The sequence below is a fragment of the Ovis canadensis genome, chromosome 2 (assembly GCF_042477335.2).
Source record: "Ovis canadensis isolate MfBH-ARS-UI-01 breed Bighorn chromosome 2, ARS-UI_OviCan_v2, whole genome shotgun sequence".
NCBI classification, from domain to species: domain Eukaryota; kingdom Metazoa; phylum Chordata; class Mammalia; order Artiodactyla; family Bovidae; genus Ovis; species Ovis canadensis.
Genome location: NC_091246.1, coordinates 104,737,573 through 104,765,145, shown reverse-complemented (window position 1 = coordinate 104,765,145; position 27,573 = coordinate 104,737,573). Strand labels below are relative to the sequence as shown.

The window sequence follows — 27,573 nt, the reverse complement described above, 5'->3', positions numbered from 1 at the left end:
CATTTCCTACTCCAGTATTAAATGGATAGAAGCTTCAAATCTGAAAGCAGATGGTTCACTAGGAAATATGATTTGATGCTCAACAGATTGAGAAACATATAGAACTCTGGCTTTTCTGTTTTTATTAGTTTTAATACATTGCATTTGTAGATGTTTAGCATCATTAAACTTTCCACCATTTCTTTCAACCTCCATTGGTTTATATAATGAATGCAAAACACATCTGAATGTAATTCAGATGTGAGGAAAACCTGTTTACTAAATCTCGTGTAAGAAGTCTAGGACTTAGAGCTGCAAGAGATTGTTTTCAAGTCTATCTCTGCCACTGACACATTTTACATTTTATGCAAATTTCCTAATCTTTCTGAGCTTCAAACCTCTTCTGTAGAACAAGGATTATAACGGCCTAACCTATCGATTTGTTTGAGAAGTAAATGAGATGAAATTTAAAACAGATCAACTACAAAAAACTGTTAAATAGTTTTATTTTTAAAACTTTTCATAATTTTAGAAAAGCTCATAATAACTAGTTTGAAATAAAAATAATAAATGATGTCACACAAGAAACTAGTGCTTAGTTGCTCAGTCGTGTCTGACTCTTTGTGACCCCATGGACTATAGCCCACCAGGCTCCTCTGTCTATGGGATTTTCCAGGCAAAAATACTGGGGTGGGTACTCGAGGAGTAACTCTTTATCCCCAGAAAAGCATTATTTAAATTAATACCTCAGATACTCAAACAGCAGGGGTCACACAGGTAAATGATCATGATTCATTTTATGTGTGTAGAAATGTATTATTCTGTTTTTAACTAGTTTATTACTTTTGTAAAAAACTAGAATTACCTTCCAAGTTATATTTTAACTTTGTTAATCTCCATCCCAGCTCTTCATTTCAACAGATCCAAACCTAAGAAAAGGGAAAATCTCTTTGAGTGAATTCTCCCTCCCCTGCTCCTACTCATGAAGAGCTTTCAAATGCAATGTCCTCACTCTTGGTCTCTAATTTGAAATTAGGAAAAATCTGGCCTGTTAACATTATCTTGTCTCTCTCAAGCTCATGCCCACTGGGTTACCAAAAAGGGAGAAAGAAAGACTTGCAGAGTAGGTGGTAGAAAGAAACAAAACAATTTAAAATTATTTTTAAAAAATACAATTTTGAAAGACCTTCTTTCTGACTTCCTGGCTTCTTTACTTCCTTCCACTCATTCATCCATTTCCCCCTGAATCAGGCAAGGTACTAGTCCTGGGATTCAGAAATAAGACAGTCTTATTTATGAGGTCCCCTTCCTAGTACAGGGAATGCCATCCGAGGATTTAAACCTACATGTCCCTGATGCGCTTTCTCTTTCCAAGACTGATACACAAGAAGTCACAGCAAACCAACGGACAGTGGGACAAAGTGTGTGTGCATGGTGCAACTGGTGGTGGGCAGAGAACCCCAGCCTGAGACCCAGGAACAAGGACGAGCTTGGTCTACACTGAGGGCTGTGAGGAGACAAGACTGGGTTCTGCCAAGTGTCCTGGAAGGAAGTGAAGTTGGTTGCTTGTGTGTGAGATCACACAGGTATTTTGAAAGGACACACAGGAGGCCAGAGATGCATGGAAAGATCCACTTTGAGGAGCCACAGATTCCAGTGGGACCCTGAGTGAGCATAATCATCAAAAACCCAGAGCTCTCTTTCACACTGATTCAATGAGTGTTGCAAAGTTCACTGTGCCTTCCGCTTGGCTTTGGGAAAACGAAGATAAGTTATTGACATTAGTTGGCTGTCTTCACATCCAAGGAAAGTAAACAATGGACTTGCTGCAGGGGGTGAAGAGAGAATAACTGGCTCAGAAACAACATCCTGTGCTTAAAATTCTTCCAGAACCCTCTCTACACTGACTAATGGGGACTGGGCTTTGGGGCATTCTTGGAAAGAACTGACCTCTTGGTATTTACCAACTGTTTGAGGTTTCTCCATCTACCTTCTCCAAATGAGATCTGAAAGGGACAAGCCCTCCTGAGACTGCTCTTAGATTTCCCTCTCTCTCAGTGGGGCCAGAGAAAGTGCTGGAAAAAAAGAGAAAGCTTAGTCTATAATGAAGCAAAAAGACTGAGCAGATGACTTCTCATCTACCCAGTAGCCCTCTAAACTTTAGCTCCTCATTGGGTGCTAGCCCTTTTTTTACACATTCAGACTCGAGAGGTAAGAAATATGTGTGAACGTGGGAATTTTTAAAGGGAAGTTCACACTATGAGTTGTTGAGAGGTAATTATTTTAAGAAATTTTAGGAGTCATCAGCTGATAATGAACAACAGGGCAAGGAAGGACACATTCCTTAGGGTCTAGGGCTACTGACTGTGTTAGGGAACTTCAAAGGTGCAACTTCATTAGAGGACTACCCATGTTGGATGCAGAAACAGGGTGACTCCCACCAGGATAAATCTGTATTCTCTTCTACAGACTGTTGCTAGGGAGAAAAACAGATCTTGAGCCATGTCTGCTGAATGAAGCAGAGAAACTGGCATGAGTTTTGTCAAGAGATGGTTCTGTTTCTAATTCCACCTCTGTGCAATTATTTACTGTGCAACCTCAGCCAAGGCACTAGACCCATCTAAGCTTCGGTGACTTCATTTGGGAAAATGGGGATGGTGATGTGTACTCCACAGAGTTGTAAGGTGTCTTACATAGAAGCTCAATAAACACATCTCCCATGTCCCCTTGTGACTTCTAATGCAGAAATTTAAGGACGAGACGTTTTCAACCTAGTGCTTACAAATTTTAAAATTCTGTCAAGAAAGAGTCATTGGGCATCTAGCTGAGTCCAAGAAACTTGTTAGAGCTTGAGCTATAACACAGACCATTGAGCCTGATTTCAGTTTCCAGAAATGTCTATGATGTATCAACAGAGAAATGTCTACAGTGTACCAACAAACAGATACAAATGCAGAGAGGCAAGCTGTGATCACTAGGATGAACATGGATCCACCTAGAATCCACACCTTTTAACCTCTCTGGCCTCAATTCATCATCTATATAGTAAGGATTTGGGTTAGATCCTTTTATAACCAGATTTATTGAGGTATAATTGACATATCATAAATGATATATATTTAAATTGTACAATTTGATTAACTTTGACATATGCATAAGCCATGAAATCACCCTCACCACAGTCAAGATAATGAACACTTCTGAAAGTTTCCTCATACCTCCCCTCTGTTTTTTGGCTGCAGGTGGGACTTCAGTTCCCCAACCAGGGATGGAACCCATGCACCCTGCATTGGAAGTGTGGAATCTTAGCCACTGTATGAGTATGTACCCACTGTATGGGTATGAGTCAAGTGCCCCTCATACCCCTTTCAGATCTCCCCTTCTCACCACTCCCAGCCCCCACCCTAAAGCCCAAGGCAAACACTGATCTAAATTCTGTCATTATAGACTCATGGGCATTTTTTTAGAATTTTATACAATGGGAATCATACATAGTATGTACCCTGTTTTTTTTGTAACTCAACTATGTTGTTGTCTGTTCCTTTCTTTTATTGCTGAGCAGTGTTCCATTGATTAGTTAAATATAAGTCACTCAGATGTGTCTGACTCTCTGAGATCCCATGGATGGTAACCCATCAGACTCCTCTGTCCATGGGATTCTCCAGGCAAGAATACTGGAGTGGGTAGCCATTCCCTTCTCCAGAGGATCTTCCCAACCCAGGGACTGAACCCAGGTCCCCCACATTGTGGGCAGATTCTTCACTGTCTGAGCCACAGGGAATTTCCATTGATTGGCTATGCCAAATTTGTTTAGTCATGGACATACTAATGGACATTTGGGTTCCCTGCAGCCTTTGGCTATGAAAATAAAGCTACTGTGATCATTCATGTACTGGTTTTGTATACACTTTCAATTCTCCTGGATAAACACCTGGGAGTGGAATGGCTGGTACATTTGTATTTTTTAAGAAACTGAAAAAGTTTTCCCCAAGTGGTTATAACATTTTCCGTTACCTACCAGCAATGTATGAAGGCTCCAGTCGTCTTCTATCTACTTAAATACTTGGCATGGTCAGTCATTTTTAATTTCAGCCAGTGTCAAATACGTATAATAGTATCTCACTGGTTTCAAAATAATCTGGAGACAAGACCTCACTGGGCCCTTAAGTCCTCCAGCAGGTTGATGAACCAGCATCCCTCACAGCAAGAGTTGGCACCTCTTATTACCACCCATGTGACCCTTCCTGACACACCTGGACTTTAATTCAGGTGTTTGAGACAAGTCTTATTCATATGGAATTATCTCACTTTACCTGACTGAAAATTAATTCTGTCCATTTTAAATGACATCTCATTTTAAAGTTAAAACACTAAGTTAACACTCAGAGAAAGGTTGAGGGCCTGCCCAACACCAGTGCTGATCGGAAACTAGTTAACTACAAAGTCATGCTCTTAACCACTACTGTCTCACTCTGGGATATAGTGAGGGGCAAGGAGCCCTGGCGTGCTGCAGTCCATGGGGTCACAATAACTCGGACATGACTTAGCAATTGAACAAACACAACAGCCTCCACTTGTACATTATGTATCACTTAAGTAAAAAAAAAAAAAGGAAGTAGCATGTAGTGGACTATGAAAGATATTACATGGCTCCCTTCTAAAAGGAAATACTCTGCATTCCCTATCATTTCCCAATATTCTATTTTTTTAATGCACCGCATCTCAAAAGGGATGAAAGAAAATTGCTATGTAGAAGAGGAGTCAAATATTCACTCTGTGCCTAAAAAGGATTTGATTTTCAGTAATGAAAAAACACTACTTCCATAACCATAAATAAATTATTTTGAAAAGATGCGGTGATTTCTTCCTAAAAAGAAAAAAAAAGAAGAAGAAATAATTTTAATATAGCTTTGCTTTTATGAAAGGGAAATTCTATTTGTGACTGGGCAAAGGAACTATTTTAAACTACTGTATCTTTTTAAATAACGTCTGGGACTCCATATCCACTTGTACTACAAACTCCCAATTTTGACCAATGAATGAATCTTGAAATATTGAGACTATCATGAAAATGTATGAAAATTTCCAAAATGTTAAAACTTCTATGTCACCGTTTCTTATCCAAATCTTAAGGTTTTTAGCAATAAGTCAGCCAAAGTATTTCCCTACAGAACATTAGGCATGAAATTAGATTTATAAGATGTTCACATTTGAATCAGTACCAAGCACGTATGTGCACATACATTCACAAAGCTAGTCTTTCATCATGGGCATTGTTCATATTATTAACAAAAGTAGCAATCAACAAGTTACTCAGGTGGCTCAGTGGTAGAGAATCCACCTTCCAACGCAGGAGACATAGGAGACACTGGTTCAATCCCTGGGTCAGGAAGATCCCCTGGAGATGGAAATGGCAACTCCAGTATTCTTGCCTGGAGAGTTCCATGGACGGGGGGCCTGGTGGGCTACAGTCCACGCGGTCGCAAAGAGTCGGACACAACCGAGCACAAGCACCAGGAATCAACACTGCAATGCCTTTATAATTTCTAGATCTGAATGCAGAAAGGCACATACATGTACAAAAGTACATAAAACGTAAATGCAGTTTATTAAAGAATTCACATTAATATTCTCATACTATATATGGCAAGATATATTACTACACATTTTTATGATAAAGTGAAAACATAACCACCACTTATGTCAAGAAACAGAGCATCATCAGCAACCTGCTGCTAAGTCACTTCAGTCGTGTCCAACTCTGTGTGACCCCATAGATGGCAGCCCACCAGGCTCTCCCATCCCTGGGATTCTCCAGGCAAGAACACTGGAGTGGGTTGCCATTTCCTTCTCCAAAGCAGGAAAGTGAAACATCAGCAACCTGACAACCCACCATGTGTCCCTACTGATGACAGTCCCTTTCCTTTTTCAGTAGTAACCATACCTTATTTTTTATAACAGTCATCAGCTTTTTTTAAAAAATTTACATCAGTGAAGTTATACTGTGGTTTTAATCTTTTACTGTTATGTTCATGAGATTGTTCTATTTTCTTCATTTTCATTGCTTTGAAATATCCCTTTGTATGAATAGATCATAATTTGTTTATCCATTCTACTGCTGATGAACATTACCAGCTTGGGGCTGCTAAGACCTGCATTCTGTAATATATGTATGAATTTCACTTGAGTACACACCTAGAAATAAAATTCTTGGCTTGTTAGGTTTGCATGTCCTCATCTTACTGAACCATTTTCCAGAGTAGGTATACGAATTAATAAACCTACATCAATGCATGAGAGTGGTCAGAGCTCTAAATGTTTACCAATTCATTCAAGTCTGTTAATGTCAGACTTTTTACTTTTTGTCAGTATGCTTGCTGTGGAAAATTCTGAAAGAGATGGGAAAACCAGACCACCTGACCTGCCTCTTGAGAAATCTGTATGCAGGTCAGGAAGCAATAGTTAGAACTGGACATGGAACAACACACTGGTTCCAAATAGGAAAAGGAGTACGTCAAGGCTGTATATTGTCACCCTGCTTATTTAACTTACATGCGGAGTACATCATGAGAAACGCTGGGCTGGAAGAAGCACAAGCTGGAATCAAGATTTCCGGGAGAAATATCAATAACCTCAGATATGCAGATGACATCACCCTTATGGCAGAAAGTGAAGAGGAACTAAAGAGCCTCTTGATGAAAGTGAGAGGACAGTGAAAAAGTTAGCCAAAGCTCAACATTCAGAAAACTAAGATCATGGCATCTGGTCCCATCACTTCATGGGAAATAGATGGGGAAACAGTGGCTGACTTTATTTTGGGGGGCTCCAAAATCACTGCAGATGGTGACTGTAGCCATGAAATTAAAAGATGCTTAGGCCTTGGAAGGAGAGTTATGACTAACCTAGACAGCATATTCAAAAGCAGAGACATTACTTTGCTAACAAAGGTCTGTCTAGTCAAGGCTATGGTTTTTCCGGTAGTCATGTATGGATGTGAGAGTCGGACTATAAAGAAAGCTGAGTGCAGAAGAATTGATGCTTTTGAACTGTGGTGTTGGAAAAGACTCTTGAGAGTCCCTTGGACTGCAACGAGATACATCTTAAAGGAGATTAGTCCTAGGTGTTCATTGAAAGGACTGATGTTGAAGCTGAAACTCCAGGCAATGACGACCCTGTATGCAAGACAGGGAAAGAGACACAGATGTGTATAACGGACTTTTGGACTCAGAGGGAGAGGGAGAGGGTGGGATGATTTGGGAGAATGACATTCTAACATGTATACTATCATGTGAATTGAATCGCCAGTCTATGTCTGACGCAGGATGCAGCATGCTTGGGGCTGGTGCATGGGGATGACCCAGAAAGATGTTATGGGGAGGGAGGTGGGAGGGGGGCTCATGTTTGAGAATGCATGTAAGAATTAAAGATTTTAAAATTTAAAAAATAAAAAAAATAAAAAAAAAAAAAAAAAGAAGCTGAAACTCCAATACTTTGGCCACCTGATGCGAAGAGCTGACTCATTTCAAAAGACCCTGATGCTGAGAAAGATTGAGGGCAGGAAGAGAAGGGGACAACAGAGGATGAGATGGTTGGATGGCATCACCGACTCAATGGACATGAGTTTGAGTAAACTCCAGGAGTTGGTGATGGACAGGGAGGCCTGGTGTGCTGCAGTCCCTGGGGTCACAAAGAGTTGGACATGACTGAGGGACTGAACTGAACTGAACTGAACTTGCTGTGTAATGAAATCTCACTTGATCTTAATTTGCATTTCCTTGATTAATAATGGCATATATTATCATTTCATGTTTCCTCACCACTACAAGTCCTTTGCCCATTTTTCTAGTCAGTGGCCTGCATTTTTAAAAATCTATTGCAGATATTTTTAAAATCTACTTTTTATATGTCTTGGATATTAATATGTTGGGAAATATAATCTATTCTTACATCTTTTTATCATGTTTTTTGATAAAGCGAAGTTATGATTTTAAAATAGTTAAATTTATCAAATAGCTTCCCTTATGGCTAGTGCTTTTTACATCTTGTTTAAGAAACACTTCTCAAACCAATGATCGTAATACTATCTATGTGAAGTTTTGTAGTTTTGTTTTCACATTTAGGTCTGTAATCTACTTAGAATTTATTTTTTTCACTCCTCTTACAATATTTTAGATTTTCTTTTTAACTTATTTTTATTGAAGAATAATTTATTTATATTATATTCATTTCAGATGTACCGCATGGTGAGTCCGTATTTTTATGGACTATACTGCATTTTTAGACTATACTTCATTGAAACCACAGTATACAAAACAGATAACTAATAAGGACCTACTGAATAGCGCAAGAAGTCTACTCAGTACTCTGCAATGACCTATATGGGAAAAGACTTTGAAAAAGAGTGGATATGTATGCAGAATAGCTGACTCAGTTTGCTGTACACCTGAAACTAACCCAGCCTACATGTGTAATCAGTCATGCCCAACTCTTTGCAATCCCACGGACTGCGGCCCTCCATACTCCTCTGCCCGGATGAATTTTCCAAGCAAGAATACTGAAGTGGGTTGCCGTTTTCCTACTCCAGGGGATCTTACTGACCCATGGATAGAACTCATATCTCCTGCATTGGCAGGCAATTCTTTACCACTGAGCCACCTGGGAGGCCCACACCTGAAACTTACACAACACTGTAAATCAACTATACTCCAATAAAAATTTTAAAAGTGAAATATCAACTTTCTAAAGTAAAAAGTAAAGTTATTACAAAATAATGACTATATTTCCTTGTGTTGTGCAACATACCCTTAATGCTTTTTTAAAAAATTATTTATTTTTTATTGAAGGATAATTGCTTTACAGAATTCTGTTGTTTTCTGTCAAATCTCAACATTAATCAGCCATAGGTATACACATATCCCCTCCCTTTTGAAACTCCCTCCCCATTCCACCCCTTTAGGTTGATACAGAGCCCCTGCTTGAGTTTCCTAAGCCATACAGCAAATTCCCACTGGCTATCTATTTTACGTATGGTAAGTTTCCATGTTACTCTCTCCATACATCTCACCCTCTCTTCCCGTCTCCCCAGGTCCATAAGTCTATTGTCTCTGTCTGTTTCTCCATTGTTGCTCTGCAAATAAATTCTTCAGTACCATTTTTCTAGATTCCATATATATGCATTGCTGCTGCTGCTGCTGCTGCTAAGTCGCTTCAGCTGTGTCCGACTCTGTGCGACCCCATAGACGGCAGCCCACCAGGCTCCCCCATCCCTGGGATTCTCCAGGCAAGAACACTGGAGTGGGTTGCCATTTCCTTCTCCAATGCATGAAAGTGAAAAGTGAAAGTGAAGTCCCTCAGTGTGTCTGACTCTTAGTGACCCCATGGACTGTAGCCTACCAGGCTCTTCCGCTCATGGGATTTTCCAGGCAAGAGTACTGGAGTGGGGTGCCATTGCCTTCTCCAATAAATGCATTAGAATACGATATTTATCTTTCTCTTTCTGACTTACTTCACTCTGTATAATAGGTTCTAGTTCATCCACTTTATCAGAACTGACTCAAAGGCATTTCTTTTTATGGCTGCGTAATATTCCATTGTGTATATGTACCACAACTTCTTTATTCACTCATTTGTCAATGGAGATCTTCCATGTTCTACTTGCTAGAACATCTAGGTTGCTTCCATGTTCTAGCTATTGTAAATAGTGCCACAATGAACAATGGGATACATGTGTCTTTTTCAATTTTGGTTTCCTCAGGGTATATGCCTGGAGTGGGATTGCTGGGTAATACGGTGACTTTACTCCTAGTTTTTAAAGGAATTTCCTTACCATCTTCCATAGTGGCTGTACCAATTTACCTTCTCACCAACAGTTCATGAGCTTTCCCTTATCTCCACACCCTCTCTGGCATTTACTGTTTGTAGACTTTTTGATGATGGCTATTCTGACCAGTGTGAGGTGATAACTCATTGTGGTTTTGATTTGCATTTCTCTTAAGCTATATGCAGGTCAGGAAGCAACAGTTAGAACTGGACATGGAACAACACACTGGTTCCAAATAGGAAAAGGAGTACATCGAGGCGGTATATCGTCACTCTGCTTATTTAACTTATATGCAGAGTACATCATGAGAAATGCTGGGCTGGAAGAAACACAAGCTGGAATCAAGATTGCCAGGAGAAATATCAATAACCTCAGATATGCAGATGACACCACCCTTATGGCAGAAAGTGAAGAGGAACTAAAAAGCCTCTTGATGAAAGTCAAAGAGGAGAGTGGAAAAGTTGGCTTAAAGCTCAACATTCAGAAAACGAAGATCATGGCATCTGGTCCCATCACTTCATGGGAAATTGATGGGGAAACAGTAGAAACAGTGTCAGACTTTATTTTTTTGGGCTCCAAAATCACTGCAGATGATGACTACAGCCATGAAATTAAAAGACACTTACTCCTTGGAAGGAAAGTTATGACCAACCTAGATAGCATATTCAAAAGCAGAGACATTACTTTGCCAACAAAGGTCCGTCTAGTCAAGGCTATGGTTTTTCCTGTGGTCATGTATAGATGTGAGAGTTGGACTGTGAAGAAAGCTGAGCACTGAAGAATTGATGCTTATGAACTGTGGTGTTGGAGAAGACTCTTGAGAGTCCCTTGGACTGCAAGGAGATCCAACCAGTCCATTGTGAAGGAGATCAGCCCTGGGATTTCTTTGGAGGGAATGATGCTAAAGCTGAAACTCCAGTACTTTGGCCACCTCATGCGAAGAGTTGACTCATTGGAAAAGACTCTGATGCTGGGAGGGATTGGGGGCAGGAGGAGAAGGGGACGACCCAGGATGAGATGGCTGGATGGCATCACCAACTTGATAGACATGAGTCTGAGTGAACTCCGGGAGTTGGTGATGGACAGGGAGGCCTGGCGTGTTGCAATTCATGGGGTCGCAGAGTTGGACACGACTGAGCAACTGAACTGAACTGAACTGAATAATGAGCGATGTTGAGCATCCTTTCGTGTGTTTGTTAGCCATCTATATGTCTTTGGAGAAATGTCTGTTTAGTTCTTTGGCCCATTTTTTGATTGGGTCATTTATTTTTCTGGAATTGGGCTGCAAGAGTTGCTTGTATAATTTTGAGATTAATTCTTTGTCAGTTGTTTCATTTGCTATTATTTTCTCCCATTCTGAAGACTGTCTTTTCACCTTGCTTATAGTTTCCTTTGTCGTGCAGAAGCTTTTAATTTTAATTAGGTCCCTTTTTTTTCCTTTTATTTCCAATATTCTGGAAGGTGGGTCATAGAGGATCCTGCTCTGATTTATGTCGGAGAGTGTTTTGCTTATGTTCTCCTCTAGGAGTTTATAGTGTCTGGTCTTACATTTAGATTTTTAATCCATTTTGAGTTTATTTTTGTGATGGTGTTAGAAAGTGTCCTAGTTTCATTCTTTTACAAGTGGTTGACCAGTTTTCCCAGCATCACTTGTTAAAGAGATTGTGTTTTCTCCATTGTATATTCTTGCCTCCTTTGTCAAAGATAAGGTGTCCATAGGTGCATGGATTTATCTCTGGGCTTTCTATTTTGTCCATTGATCTATATTTCTGTCTTTGTGCCAGTACCATACTGTCTTGATGACTATGGCTTTGTAGTAGAGCCTGAAGTCAGGCAGGTTGGTTCCTCCAGTTTCATTCTTCTTTCTCAAGACTGCTTTGGCTATTCAAGGTTTTTTGTATTTCCACACAAATTGTGAAATTTGTTCTAGCTCTGTGAAAAACACCGTTGGTAGCTTGATAGGGACTGCATTGAATCTATAGATTGCTTTGGGTAGTATACTCATTTTCACTATGTTGATTCTTCCGATCCATGAACATGGTATATTTCTCCATCTATTAGTGTCCTCTTTGAGTTCTTTCACCAGTGTTTTATAATTTTCTATATATAGGTCTTTTGTTTCTTTCAGTTCAGTTCAGTTCAGTTCAGTCGCTTACAAACATGTTGTTTCATCTCCATGTGATTGTGTTTCTTACAGTTTTTTTTTCTTGTAATTGATATCTAGTCTCATAGCATTGTGGTTGGAGAAGATGCTTGATACAATTTCAATTTTCTTAAATTTACTGAGGTTTGATTTGTGACCTAAGATGTGGTCTAGCCTGGAGAATGTTCCATGTGTACTTGAGAAGAAGGTGCATTCTTCTGCATTTGGATGGAATGTCCTGAAGATATCAATGAGATCCATCTTATCTAACGTGTCATTTAAGATTTGTGTTTCCTTATTAATTTTCTGCTTTGATGATCTGTCCATTGGTGTGAGTAGGGTGTTTAAGTTTCCTACTATTATTGTGTTACTGTCAATTTCTCCTTTTATGTCTGTTAGTGTTTGTCTTATGTATTGAGGTGCTCCTATGTCGGATGCATTGATATTTACAGTTGTTATGTCTTCCTCTTAGACTGATCCCTTGATCATTATGTAGTGTCCTTATCTATTATAATCTTCTTTAAGATCTATTTTGTCTGATATGAAGATTTCTACGCTAGCTTTCTTTAGCTTCCCGTTTGCATGGAATATATTTTTCCATCCTCTCGCTTTCAGTCTATATGTGTCTTGAGGTCTGAAGTGGGTTTCTTGTAGACAGCATATATATGCATCTTGTTTTTGCATCCATTCAGCCAGTCTGTGTCTTTTGGTTGGAGTATTTAATCCATTTACATTTAAAGTAATTATTGATATGTATGTTCCTATTGCCATTTTCTTAATTGTTTGGGGTTGATTTTGTAGATCTTTTTTCTTCTGTTGTATTTCTTGACTATATAAGTCCCTTTAACATTTGTTGTAAAGCTGGTTTGGTGGTACTGAATTCTCTTAACTTTTGCTTGTCTGAAAAGCTTTTTATTTCTCCATCAATTTTGAATGAGATCCTTGCTGGGTACAGTAATCTTGGTTGTAGATTTTTCCCTTTCAGTACTTTAAATATATCCTGCCATTCCCTTCTGGCCTGCAGAGTTTCTGCTGAAAGATCAGCTGTTAAGCATACAGGGTTTCCCTTGTATGTTACTTGTTGCTTCTCCTTGGTGTTTTTAATATTCTTTCTTTGTGTTTAGTCTTTGTTAGTTTGATTAGTATGTGACTTGGTGTGTTTCTCCTTGGGTTTATTCTGTATGGGACTCTTTGTGCCTCTTGGACTTGACTGACTATTTCTTTTTCCATGTCGGGGAAATTTTCAACTATAATCTCTTCAAAAAATTTTTCATACCCTTCCTTTTTCCTTCTTCTTCTTCTGGGACCCCTATAATTCGAATTTTGGTGCGTTTGATATGGTCCCAGAGGTCTCTCAGACTACCCTCAGTTCTTTTCACTCTTTTTACTTTATTCTGCTCTTTAGAAGTTATTTCCACCATTTTATCTTCCAGCTCACTGATTCATTCTTCTGCTTCAGATATTCTGCTATTGATTCCTTCTAGAGTATTTTTAATTTCAGTAATTGTGTTGTTTGTCTCTGTATGTTTATTCTTTAATTCTTCTAGGTCTTTGTTAATTGATTCTTGCATTTTCTCCATTTTGTTTTCAAGGTTTTTGATCATCTTTACTATCATTATTCTGAATTCTTTTTCAGGTAGTTTGCCTATTTCCTCTTCATTTATTTGGACTTCTGAGTTTCTAGTTTGTTCCTTCACCTGTGTAGTATTTCTCTGTCTTTTCATGATTTTTTTTAATGTATTGTGTTTGAAGTCTCCTTTTCCCAGGCTTCAAAGAAAGTTGACTTATTTCCTTGAAGAAGGTTGGATTCTTTCTTCCTTTTTGTTTTGTGTAAGTTTTATATAGCATGAGATTTCTGCTGAGTTTTTCTTTGTTTCTTTGTTTTTCCTCTGATGGGCAAGAGTGAGTGAGGTGGTAATCCTGTCTGCTGATGATTGGGTTTGTATTTTTGTTTTGATTTTTGCTTAGATGAGGCATCCTGCCCAGGGTGCTACTGATGGTTGGGTGATGCTGGGTCTTGTATTCAGATGGTTTTGTTTGTGTGAGTTCTCACTGTTTGATACTCCCTAGGGTTACTTCTTTGGTAGTCTAGGGTCTTGGAGTCAGTGCTCCCACTCCAAAGGCTCAGGGCTTGATCTTAAGCTGAGCAAAAGTATTTCTCTTCAAGAGGGCACCAACCAAGCAGAAGCCATTCCCATCTTTACCTCCCAGATAAGCCACACGCTACTTAAATTCTTTGCATAACTTCAAGGATGTTGCAACTTGTTAGGACTCAGTTCTCCATCTGAGGACAATTGATTATAGACAGGCAGGGGTCCAGATACGGAAAGAACTTATTAAGTGTACAACTGCATTCTCTTCTGCTCTCAAACTCAGTAACAAGGCTTACTGTGGTTTTTCAGTTCCCTGTGTTTGCATACTGAGGTTCACTCTTATTTTTCTGAAAGTACTTCTGGAAGCTCCTGTCTTGGCTTCTACACTGCCACCTGTGCGCAGGGTTGCCGTTGATGGCCAATGTACCCACCGGCTGCATGATCTCTATGGTGTCTGCTGCTGGAGGAGATAGTGGTGGCCTGACCCTTGGCCTCCAGGTGTCTCCTCAATCCTTGGCAGCAGTGGTCCCCACTTCCCTTCCTCACGGAGGGTGAGCTTCCCACCTAGCCCACAGGTTCTGCCACCATCCCTCTGCCAGCCCTGGTGTTTACTTCTTAACACAAGGAAGTTGTCCTGCAGTCATACATTATTATCCATGGTTTCAGGCTGTTTGACATTGGATTGTATTTAAAAGACTCTGATACTGGGGAAGACTGAAAGAGAAGGGGGCAGCAGAGGATGAGATGGTTAAATAGCACCACAGACTCAATGGACATGAATTTGAGCAAACTCTAGGAAGTAGTGGAGGACAGAGGAGCCTCCACTCCTCCACTCATAGTGCAGTCCATAGGATCACAGAATCAGACACTTAGCTGCTTAGGGTGTTTGTACTTGCTCTTGCTTCTGCAAAAGTTAGCTGGCTCTTTGTCACTGTGGTTTCAACTACTGACCTTGAGTCAAAGCCAGAGTGCAGGGGTGAGTGACCTGGACAGTGCAGCGGGGACTAGGAGGTAGAAAATCCATTCGTTTCACATGGAATTTCAGCACAAATTTGCCTGGAGTTCTTGGCAAGGAAGCTGGCAAGCTTTATAGCCTACATGTTAAGCTCATCCTGGAGCTTTGCTTGGTTTTCAGAAACTTCATTCAAAGCCCAGGCTAGGTGGCCCACGAAGTTGGGACTGGGGGTTTTAGATGACCTGCACTTATTTATTTTACACCTAGTAGTTTGTACTTTAACTTTCTACGTTGCCCCTCTCCTCCCGTCTGCCCACTAGTAAGCACTAATTTGTTCTCTACATTAGCAAGTCTGTGTCTGTTTAGTTACACACATTTGTTTGTGTTATTTTTTAGATTCTACATATAAGTGACAACACAGAGCATTTGTCTTTCTCTGATTTATTTGACTAAACATAATACGCTCTAGGTCCATCCACACTGTTGCAAATGGTAGCACATTATTTTTATGACTGAGTAATATTCCATCACACACACACACACACACACACACACACACACACGCCCCACAACTTCTCTTTCCATTCATCTGTTAATGAACACTTGGGTTACTTCCATATCTTGGCTACTGTAAATAATGCTGCTATGAAAACTGGGTACATGTATCTTTTCAAGTTAATGTTTTCAATTTTCTTTTGGGGGGGATATATATACAAGAGTGGAATTGCTAGATCATATGGCAGGTCTATTTTAGTTTTTTGAGGAACTTGCATACTGTTTTCCTTAGTGACTGCCCCAATTTACATTCCTACCAAGAGTGAACAAGGGTTTCCTTTTCTCCAAATCCTAGCCAACATCTGTTATTTGCAGACTTTCTGATGTTAGCTATTCTGACAGGTGTGAGGGGGCATCTCCTTGTAGTTTGATTAATAAGGCCTTCAAGACTCAACTCTTCTGGAACTGGCAAACTTCCTAGAGCAAAAGGGTTTTAGCCCCCTGTTTACCTTTCTAGATTCCTGTGTTCCATTCAAATTTAACATGGTAATTCATAATCATTTCATCAGTATTTTGATGTGATGCTTTTAATATGTTTCTTATATCTTATCCAACATGTTGAGTGGCTTTTGATGAGATAGCTGATCCAAATAGCTAGTCTGCCATTTAAGAACCTGTAAATTCTAGTTTCTGCCAATGTTATCATTTCTAATTTTTCCTCTTATCTAATTTAATATTCTTTTATGTGAATTAATCCTTCTGACTTCATTTCTTCTTATTGATTTTACATTATTTCAGGAATTGATCAGCAAAGTTTAAATGCCCTAACCACTCCAATCTAAGATATGTGGAATTCTTCCTGGCTGAAAGTCTGCAAAAGTCTATTTGAATTCACTGATCCAATCACATCTTTCAAGGGAAATTCTCAGATACGTGCCCTTTGTATAGGCTGACAAAAGATAGTAGCATTCCTAAACTCTTCTGGGGCTTCCCAGGTGGTGTCAGTGGTAAAGAATCCACCTGCCAATGCAGGAGACTCAAGAGACATGGGTTTGATTCCTGGGTCAGGAAGATCCTCTGGAGAAGAAAATGGCAACCCACTCCACTCCAGTATTCTTGCCTGGGAAATCCCATGGACAGAGGAGCTGCAGGGCTATAGTCCATGGAGCTACAAAGAGTCAGACATGGCTGAGCGAGTGTGTGCGCGCGCACTGCTACCACACTATCCATTACAAACAGATTTTTATTTATAGTATAAAAAAAAGTCTACTTGAACTTTTTCATACTGAAAATCCTTAAAAGGATTACAAAATTGTAAGAGCTATTACAAGGTGCTCATGAGGACAGACACTCTTCATTGGATAATTTGCTGCTGTTGCAGGTTAGGGTGCAGCTGTGTATTCCGTCAGTCCATAGCATCCTGTGACAATGCAGGACCACAGACCATACAATGGAAGCAACACAAGGTTTGAAATTGAACTGGTAGGTCCAAATCCCAGCTCTGACAATAATGTACTAACTGGCTCACAGCAAATCATTTCACCTCCCTGGGCCCATGTGTTCATCTGTAAAATGGGTCCAAGACTGCCTACTCTTGCATTGCTTTAAGGATCAAATGGGATCACATGCACATTAAGAACCTAGCACTATGCCCAGCCCAGAGTAAACACCCAGTAGGAGTCTGTCATTGAGTCTGTAGGCACCAAACCCTTAAAGCACTAGAAAGAGGAAAAATGTTAAATATAAGCTTTATAGTATTATATGAGAGAGGGATTTGAAAGTGCAAATAGCACATTTGCAAGTAGCCAAGATGCTATGTCCATGTGTGATAATGTTATGCAAGGAAAAGTACGACTGAAAGAACAATTAATAAAGAAAAGTATCAGTTAAATTCTTTTTTTTTTCCTGTTTCTGAAATTCTTAAAAGAATGCAATCCCTTTCAGAATTCATAATGCTGGGTTTGGGTCGTTTTTGCATTTTGTATGTGTGCAGCTGTTCCTCCACTATAAGTATGCACATCTGCTCATTAGCAATACAATATAATTCCCACTGTCTAATTATTTGCAGATGATAGATTCCTTGTACGTGGGCTAAAAAAGGGATAGTCCTTCAAAACCGGAGACTTATTTTCAAAAAACTAACTTAAAAGGGTCAGCACAATGAAGTTCAGATATTAATTTGGCAAGTTCAAATATATAAGCACCAGCACTTAAATGGCAACTTGTTGAGAAAACACAAGAGGATATTTTTTTTCTCTCCAATTAATTGTTGCTCAGTAGACAGCACAGGGCACTGGCTTCTCTACGATGCACCTGGAGAGAAGCTATGAAGCAAACCTGCTAAAGATGGAGTGGCCCTGCCCCACTCCTGACCTTCTGGGGACCTCCTGGGAACCGTGCACCTTGAACAATGCTGCACGGGGAGTGTGGGAGTAGGCTGGGAGGGGGGAACGTGTGGTCCATGGGCACTGAATGGAGAAGTGTCCTTAGGGTCTCTAGTTCCAACCACAAGCTGAGAAACCACATTAATCCCCTACTGTTGGCTCTGAGGGGAAGGTAGCAAGCTGGGTATGTGGTGCTAGGGCTCCATGAAACCAACACCAGAGACAGTGTGGCCCATGAGGGCAGACAGATGAAGCTACTGAGCACAACTGGGAGCTCCCTGTGGGAGGGTGGAGGGTGGGCATAGGAGGAAAAGGAATGTTGATTGAGGATAAAGGGTATGAACCAAGTGTAAGGGATGATCAAGGGTATTGAGAACATGAGATGGGGGAAATGAGAAAGAAAAAAACCGAGACGTACTGGGGTACAAGAGAAAGCAAGGCAGATGGATGGCAGCTGGTGAAACGGCTGTTTAGGACATGGGCAGGATGAGGATGGCGGCTATTATATACAATGTCATTATTCTGTACCCAGCGCTGGGCTCTGCACAACAGACCACATTCCTTAATACATCCTGACACCACTGAAGGGAGAACAACCATCGTACAGATGGGAAAACTGAGGTTCATTCATCCAGCTGTTCAGTGAAAAATTATTTAATATGGAGCTTATAGTCGCTCAGTCGTGTCAAACTCTTTGGGAACCCATGGACTGTAGCCCATCAGGCTCCTCTGTCTATGGGATTCTCCAGGCAAGAATACTGGTGTGGATTGCCATGCTCTCTTCCAGGGGATCTTCCAGACCAAGGGAGCAAACCTGCAGCTTCTGCATTACAGGCAGATTCTTTGCCACTGAGGTACCGGGAAAGTCTGAAGAGTGTGTATATCATCACAAAGAAAAGTCAGGAGCAGGGCGTAGTTCCCTTCTGTGCTTCTGACAGGTCACCGTGGGTACTAGATCAGGAAAGGGTAAGGCCAGGTGGAGGCTGGCGTGGCAGCCAGATGATAGCAATTAGAGCTGGGACCCGGTGGTCAGGCTCAGAGAAGAGAGGCGACGAGTGACTGTCAACTTCCCCAGGCCACACAGACAGCATGTGGCAGGACTGCTTAAAGCCATATCCTCTAACCCTAGAGTCCATACTCTTAACAGATTTGATTAAAGACGCTTTAATTAAGAAACATTTTAATTAAGATCTTCAGAGGAGTGACTGGGAGTTCATCACCAGCTTATATTGAAAGCTATTTTAGTAAGGATTAGCACAACTGTTGTCGGAAAAAAAAAAAAAGGCCTAAAATGAACCAAAATAACAGCAGCTTAGAGAAGATAGTTCTTGCATAAAGAGTCCAGCCTGGGGGTACTGACTCTGGAAACTTCTATCTTGTAGGTCCTCAATTACAAGGGTGAGGCCCCCATCCCTGTGGTCCAAGACCATCATCACTGCAACTGCAGGCAGTATGTGAGAAGGGAGAAAGAAGAGAACGGCCTTTCCTCTGTGTGCACTGGACCCAGAAGCTGACATCATCTGCCCTTCCTCTAAGTGCACCAGACTGGGAAGCTGACATCATCTGCCCTTCCTCTAGGTGCACTTAACCCGGAAGTTCACACTGTCACTTGTGCTCATGCTCTTCTAGTCTGGTTTTGGACATGTGGCTATACTTAGTCACTCATAGTCTGGGAAATTTTGTTTTTATTGGTGGCTGCACGTCCAGCTGAAATTCCAAACCTTTAGAAATGGGGAAACTGATATTGGGTTCAGTTCACAGTCTCAGCCAGAAGGCCTCTGCAGAAAGGCCACCGCTCCCTTGGTAGTACACTGGAGAAATTCCCAATCTGTGCCCTAGTCCCTGGGAAGGTCTGGAGCTACTACCAGAGGTCCATACATCCAACTGGGCAGCAGGTGTGGCCTAGTGACTGTCGAGCACATGATGCATGGGAGCATTTCCATTTTGCAGAGGTAAGTGACATGGTGCTGGTTAATAAAAGGGGCATTCAATTTACAGCATGATTAAATTTGTAGTAGCATCTTCACATATTTGCTTTAAAAAGGTTGTTAGGGACACAGCTATATTACATGGGGGATCCTGCATAATGCTTATCCTTAGAAGAGGTCCTCCTCATCAGGAAGCATGGATCCCTCCAGTGTAGGGGAAAGAAAATAGATATGGGCTTTGGTCAGAGCTGTGTTCAAATACTGTCAACACCATCAAGCAAGACTGTCAGTATTCTGGAATCTCATTTCTCCTCTCCTGTTAAGTGAAGACAGTGAACCCCAGCTCATCAGGTTATGGTAGGGGTTAAATGAAATTATAGGTAGAACACATCTACCACTGAGACTGGGCCATAAGGGGTACTTCATAAATATGTTGTCCTTTCCCTCAGGATCAAGGAGAGTGAAACAGGTTGGAATAGAGAAGTCAGGTTTATGCAATCAAGTGAGGCAAAGCTGAGTCTCCACATTGTGTACTTGTGTGTTTGTGGTTTGGCCCAAGGTTCAGGGTCTGGAACCTGCATTCCTATGCAGAAACAGGAGGACCAAAATGATGGGATTCGTGCACAAAGCATGTGAGGTACGGGGATGCAGGGCACGCACGAGAGGCTGGGACTTTATCTGGTTCTTCTGAGGACTGTATCAGCAGCAAAGATAAGGAGCTTTCTGTCTGTCAGCCTCATCACTATCACCGCCAGCAGTTACATCACAAAATGAGAACGCAAGCAACGCAGAAATCTTTCCAACTAGCAGGAAGTACAGAAGAGCTTTCGTGGTAGAAAACCCACACTGTAGTAGGCAGATGGTAAATAGTTCCCCACAGAAATCAAGGAAACAAAAATAAATAAATAACTCTGGTGACACTGTATTGTGTTGAGAAGGACACAGCTATAATGCCACCACCTGTAGGGTTCTTGACCCTGGATTTTGACCATGGTTCTTTCAAGTGATTTTCACGTGGTTTCATTTCATGCCTATGATAACCCAAGAAGTGGGCAGGATAGACATTATTTTCCCCTTTCTGTAGATGAGAAAACAAAATTTCAGATTAAGTGTCTTGGCCTAGGTTGAGAGGTTGGGAAGAGGTCCAACTGGGGCCAGAACCCAGATCTAAATGTCAGGCTCTGCTATGGTATCTAGAGACTGGGGAAGTTTGGGGACCACATGGTCAGGTGATCTGTGTGGGTTATTCCCCTGGCACCCATAGCCAAGTGACAGCATACAGCACTCCCAGGGAAAGACTCTAGTTGGTTCTGCTGGAGTCACACGCCTGTTGTTTGGATTGAACACTGATAACAACAGGAAGAGATACTGTGACTGATCAGGCCTAGATCATATAGCTCATTCCATGGGCCCTATTTCCAGAAGGGTCACAGGAAACCCTAAAGGCAGAAAAAGATTCTTACCGTGACCCACTACACTGAACTATCTAAAAAATAATTCTAATAATAATGTGGGACAATCAGATACCTTGGGATTTAATGCATGACTGTGTGCACTGCATGAAGCACTACTCTAAGCAGAAACAAGTATACACAAGGGTACAAAAACTCGCCTCCTACGTCTATAATTTGTCCAAAATATCAGTGTAAGAATAGGTCACTCAATACTCCAACCCCATTGTCTGTGACCCCCACCAGGAGCAATTTCATCTTCTGATTCATAGAACTGAAGCTGAGGTTAGAACAGATGATCAGTCTCTTTCAGTCTATAAGCCTATGAATAGCCTGTCAGAAATAAAGTACCTCTGAAAAACCAGCACATCAACCTATTAAATATTATATCATCAGACAGTGCTATGGGCTAAACTGGGAAAGTGCGTCCCCCCTCCTAGCATAATTTACATGTTGAAGCTCTAATCTGAGTGTAACTGCATCTGGAGACAGGGTCTTTAATGATTAAGATTAAATGAGGTCATCTGGGTGGGCCCTAATCCAATCTTATACAAAAAGATTAGGACACAGACACACACAGAGCGAAGGCTATATGAGAAGACAGCCATTGACAAGTCAACATGAAGCCAACCCTGCCAATGCCTTCAGCCTCAGCCCCTAGCCTCCAGGACTGTAAGAAAACTCATTTCTGTTGGTTAAGCCACCCAGTCTGTGATACTTTATGATGGCAGACCTAGCAAATTCATAGCAAACCAAGAATTTCAAAGTTGAGACCAATCTGATCCATGGGATGGGGAGAACAAGAGGTTCTAAGAAAAAGCTTTTGCAGGTGGAATTCCCCTGAGAATCAGGGGTGAGAACTAGTGACCTGAGGTGCACTAGTAAAGATGTGAGAAAATGGGTAGGGACTTCCCCGGCGGTCCAGTGATTAAGACTTCACCTTCCAATTCAGGGGGTGCGGGTTCAATCCCTGGTCTGGGAGCCAAGATCCCACATGCCTCGGGGCCAAAAAACCCAAACATATAATCAAAACAATTTTGTAACAAATTCAATAAAGACCATTAAAAATGGTTCACATCTCCATCCCCCAAAAATGATAAAATGGGTAAGACGTTAAGAGGAGTAAGGAGAGAGAAGTAGATGGCTTCACCTTCTTTGAAATGTTGTGGAGGCCAAGAACAAGGTGGTTCTATCAGCACCACCTGGGTGGCCAGGCCAAGGCCACATACCCAGCCTTGTGGGCCCGCATAGAGCCTGTCTGCTCCATGACTTCAGGCTCACCTGGGCTCCTGATAGGTGTCTCCACTTGGAACTCTGGAGCCCCCAGCATCCTGCCTTGACCCTCAGCTCTGAGCAAGAGGCTGCTGCCTCTGAATCAAAGGCTCCACAGAATGATCCTGGCCGTCACCCCCCTTCTTTATGGAGCTCAGTTTCTCATTGAGCCACAGATGTCTAAGCCATCAGGCCTGCCGTTCTTACATGACGTGACAGTGCGGCAGTCCAAATCAGGGTGGCGTCTGTACCTTCTGATGACAGTACTCTTGCCCTTAACAGTCCTATACCTCCCCTGCCCCCTATCTCACTGCTTCCCCACCAGGGACTCATCCCCCCATGTCAACCAGACTTGACGGTCATGGAGAACCTGCTCCTGGCCTCATTCCCACCTTCAGTCACCCTGCTGGATGAGCCTGCATCCTGGACCTGCCTGACCCTGGCTCCTCTGCTGATCATGTTGCTGTTCTCGCCTTAGCTCTGACCTTTGCCTTCTGGGAAATCACCCTGGACTCAGGTGTAACCAGGACTCAGGACTTACCAACCTGGCACTGGGGTTGCTGGGATCTTGGTAAGGTTCCACCCCAAAACACAATGCATGTTTGGAAGAACACATCCATTCATCAGGAAAGAGCCAACACCACTCACCCACTCCCACAAGACCTGACACCAAAGGGAAAAATATTTTCATTAAATAGACCAGTTGCTATCTTTTGCAACCCTGTGGACGGTAGCCTGCCAGGTTCCTCTGTCCAGGGGATTTTCTAGGCAAGAATACTGGAGTGACTTGCCATTTCCTTCTCCAGGGGATTTTCCTAACCAGAAATTGAACCTACGTCTCTTGCATCTCTTGCACTGGCAGTCAAGTACTTTCACCTCTGTGCCAGCTGGGAAGCCTAAATATTTTGTTAAAGCCAACCGAATTCTCAGCCTAGTTAGATGTAGGTTATGAATTCTCCAGGCAAGAATACTGGAGTGGATGGCCATTTCCGACCCAGGGATCGAACCCCAGTCTCCTGCACTGCAGGCAGATTCATTACCGTCAGAGCCACCAGGGAAGCCTGCTAAATGAACAGGGTTTGTGAAAATCATATCATACATGTAGGACTGTTCAGTTCATAAGACTCATAATATCAGATCATCACACTGGCAAAGCAGTGCCTGTAAGGTTGTTAAGTTGAAGTCTGGAAACTGCTCCATTATTGGATATTACAACGATATTTGCCAGCATGAGATATTCGCTTGTGTGTGCATTCAAATAAAATTCCTGACCACCATTGTTTACAGCCCAAATATATTAATATCTCCATACAATAAATTCCAAAGGAAACAAATATTTAAATAACCCAAACATTGTGAACCCATTGCATCCTACATTTTACCTTTATTTTTTTTATCACCCTCAGACATTTAAAGGGGGGGAAAAAAAGGCTGATAACATCAAAAGATGAGAAAGACTAAATTCAGGGAAATAAAGGAACCATAAATCAGGAAAACTTTGGAGCTGCTAGAAAGACACTTTAATTTTGTAGACAAAAGACTGCATTAAGGAGGAATAATGCAATAATCAAAGGTGAACGAATCTCTATTGTCTGGCGTCTTTCTCTGTGGGAATTTTCCCACCCCTGACAGCTGTAAAGGAGGGAGGGGCGCAGATGGGGGGCTGTGCCTTTATTCTCTCACCCTCTTTTCCCCAGCCCCTCCCCTTCTCCGTCAATAAATGTCTGCAATCATATTCTTGAGCTCCTGTGTGATTTCAAGGTTCATCTCTTCCGTGCAGCTCAAACACTAATTATCCCAGCTGTAATTAGTAAGATAATTAAATACTGGCTCACTCATCTACCTTGGGTCGGGTCATGATTCTCCCAGAAGACCTTGAGCAGTTCCTCAAAGCTGATGCGTTCTGGCTGGTACACCACCCGGACTACTTCTGCGTGGCCAGTTTTTCCTTGAAAGAGACAGAACATACAACCCCAATTTACTGACAACACCGATTTATGACCAGTTATTTGTTTCCCAAAAACCACCAGACAAAGGCTGAAATTCTTCCCTCTGAAGGCAATTGTACTTGAATACTTTCATTCTGAGTCTCTGTCGCTGGCTCTTTTCCCATAAAAGCATGAGGTTGTCCTGGAGCAAGTTTTCTGAGGAGGATCTTTCTCTTCATTGAGCTCTATTTTTTTTTTTTAATTTCATGAGAAAATAAACTTGGGTTTTCCTTTTTCTAATCTCACTCTTATGAAATCTTATGGATCCAACCTGACATGGTGCTAGAGATTTGAAACTCTGCAAAGGGAAATGAGCCAGGTTCTTTTTATCATCTCCCCCTCGCTGTACGTAGCAAGTTTAGCTGCACTACAGAGGGAGATGGTGCCAGAAAAAGGAACCTGTGAAAAGATAGGCTTGTACCTCATTCACATTAGATACATTTGTTAACAGAGAGACATATTTGTGTGCTGTTAACAATGAGAAGAGGGTCAGGTTCCTATACCCCGCAGGCCGGTAAGTGGTTCCCAGCCTAATTCATCTCTGCGGTAAATAACGACTGTAGCAAATGTCTCTCTGCAGCACCCGTTAACACATTCCCTTCTCAAAGGTGGTCCCCAAGGTTCTGTGGGTCGGCGAAGAATGTATTTGCATTGCCACTTGTACCTGTGGAAATCCTATCCTCTCTTATTTCAGTGTTATAACATAGTAAATAATAGCGTGCTAAGTTGCTTCAGTCGTGTCCGAATCTTTGTGACCCCGTGGAGTGTAGCCCTCCAGGCTCCTCTGTCCATAGGATTTTCCAGGCAAGAACACTGGAGTGGGTTGTCATGTCCTCCTCCAGGGGATATTCCTGACTCAGAAATCGAACCGGCGTCTCTTATGCCTCCTGCATTGGCAGAGGGGTTCTTCACCACTAGCACCGCCTGGGAAGCCCAGTAAATAATAGACTCCGCCACAAATTTGTTTTCCATCTCTTTTTGGTCACATATTGAAGTAGGTTGCCACTTCCTACTCCAGGAGATATTCTATCTCCTGCACTGGCAAGTGGATTCTTTACTACTTGTACCTGCTGGGAAGTCCTAGTAAGGACTTTAGCCTGGTCCAAAATGAAATTAAAAGATGCTTACTCCTTGGAAGGAAAGTTATGACCAATCTAGACAGCATATTAAAAATCAGAGACATCACTTTGTCAACAAAGATCTGTCTAGTCAAGGCTGTGGTTTTTCTAGTAGTCATGTATGGATGTAAGAGTTGGACTGTAAAGAAAGCTGAGTGCTGAAGAATTGATGCTTTTGAACTGTGGTGTTGGAGAAGACTCCTGAGAGTCCCTTGGACTGCAAGGAGATCCAATCAGTCCATCCTAAAGGGGATCAGTTCTGGGTGTTCATTGGAAGGACTGATGTTGAAGCTGAAACTCCAATACTTTGGCCACCTGATGCGAAGAGCTGACTCATTTGAAAAGACCCTGATGCTGGGAAAGATTGAGGGCAGGAGGAGAAGGCGATGACAGAGGATGAGATGGTTGGATGCCATCACCGAATCAATGGACATGAGTTTGGGTAAACTCCAGAAGTTGGTGATGGACAGGGAGGCCTGGCGTGCTGCGGTTCATGGAGTCTCAAACAGTCAGGGATGACTGAGCGACTGAACTGAACTGAAAACAGGTAGCTGGTCTTTGCCTTGACTCTGGTAAGTAATCTAGGTCATACCTGATAGGAGTGTCTCTATTTACAGAGGGGCCGCCACACCGGTGCTCTTAGGGTGGAGATTGGCCACACTTAATTTTAGGGTAGGGTTAGGGTAGGGGCTGTTATGCCAGAAAGGCCAACCATGTGACTGAGGGAGGGGGCTTTGGGTAACATGGTGTTGGTTGACCTAGACCTGAGATCAACCATGCAGGCAATCGATCAATCATACCTATGTACTGAAGCCCCAGTAAACACTCTGGACACTAAAGTTTGAGACACCACCAGGTTCCTGTGTGACTTTTCCTTTAGCTGACTTTGATCTGTATCCTTCTAAGAAATTATCAAACCTCACGGTGGTTTCAGGAATCCTTTGCATCTTGGTTTGCAAAGTTTTTTCGTCTATGTTGGTATTTTCACTTGAATTCTTACAGTCCTCCAATGGTACATACAGGGAAGGTAGAAATCCCCATTTTACAAGTTAAGGTGCCTCAGTGATAAAGAATCTGCCTGCCAATGCAGGAGACACAGGAAATGTGGGTTTGATTCCTGGGTCAGGAAGATCCTCTAGAGAAGGAAACGGCAACCCACTGCAGTATTCTTGCTGGAGAATCCCACGGACAGAGGAACCTTGGTAGGCTACAGCCCATGGGGTCTCAAAGAGTCAGAAACAACTTAGCAACTAAACAACAACACATACAAGTTAGATTTGCCCTATGCCATATACCTAGTAAGTTTCTGGACCATAACCTGAAAAACCACCTCCTGAGTCCTTGTCCAGGATTCTGTTCAATGCATTAAGGCACTGAGAGCAAAGTGAGCACGAATCCAGTAAAGGAGAGAGATTTACTCATCACCCTTAGTCTTCCTTACCAGTAAAATATATTTCTGATTGCAGAAACAATGATTTGTAAATAAAATGAAGCTCAGAACATGTGCAGAAATATAAAAAAGAAAATAAAAATCATCCATACTCCTACCAGATAAGTACTTTCAGTATTTTTTATGCATTTCTTTCTAGATATGTACGAGACACATATACACACAAAACAAACACCTATGCACACCGTGACACACAACTTATTTTACTATAATCACTGCATCTTGCCTTTTCCACTTAAAAGCACATTGTGTTTTCCCCACCACTGAATTTTTTAGTAAATATCATGTATACATACATAATAAATACTTAACACTCCAAAGATGACTGTGTTATTACTTATTTAATTATTCTTTGTCACTGGGCATTTGTACTGAATCTTCTTTTTATCTATGAATGTAAATATTTTTTCTCCATTTCTGAGGCTGCCTCTAGCCTCAGTTATATAAGTGAATTTTCTAAATCAGTGTTTATAAACATTTTTAAGTTTCTTGCTAGT

The 27,573-nt window shown here is 41.6% G+C and overlaps 1 protein-coding gene across 5 annotated transcripts in view; it reads right to left on the bottom strand.

Moving 5' to 3' along the window:
• Positions 1-27,573, bottom strand: part of MSRA (methionine sulfoxide reductase A) — a 374,565-nt gene that overhangs the window by 105,381 nt on the left and 241,611 nt on the right. For 4 of the 5 annotated variants that reach the window (XM_069576740.1, XM_069576743.1, XM_069576741.1 and 1 more), the window contains one exon: positions 24,364-24,468. The exons of the other annotated variant lie outside the window; for it this stretch is intronic. In XM_069576740.1, the coding sequence (XP_069432841.1) occupies positions 24,364-24,468 (105 nt within the window). The remainder of the gene's footprint in view (positions 1-24,363; positions 24,469-27,573) is intronic. 5 annotated transcript variants of the gene reach the window in all.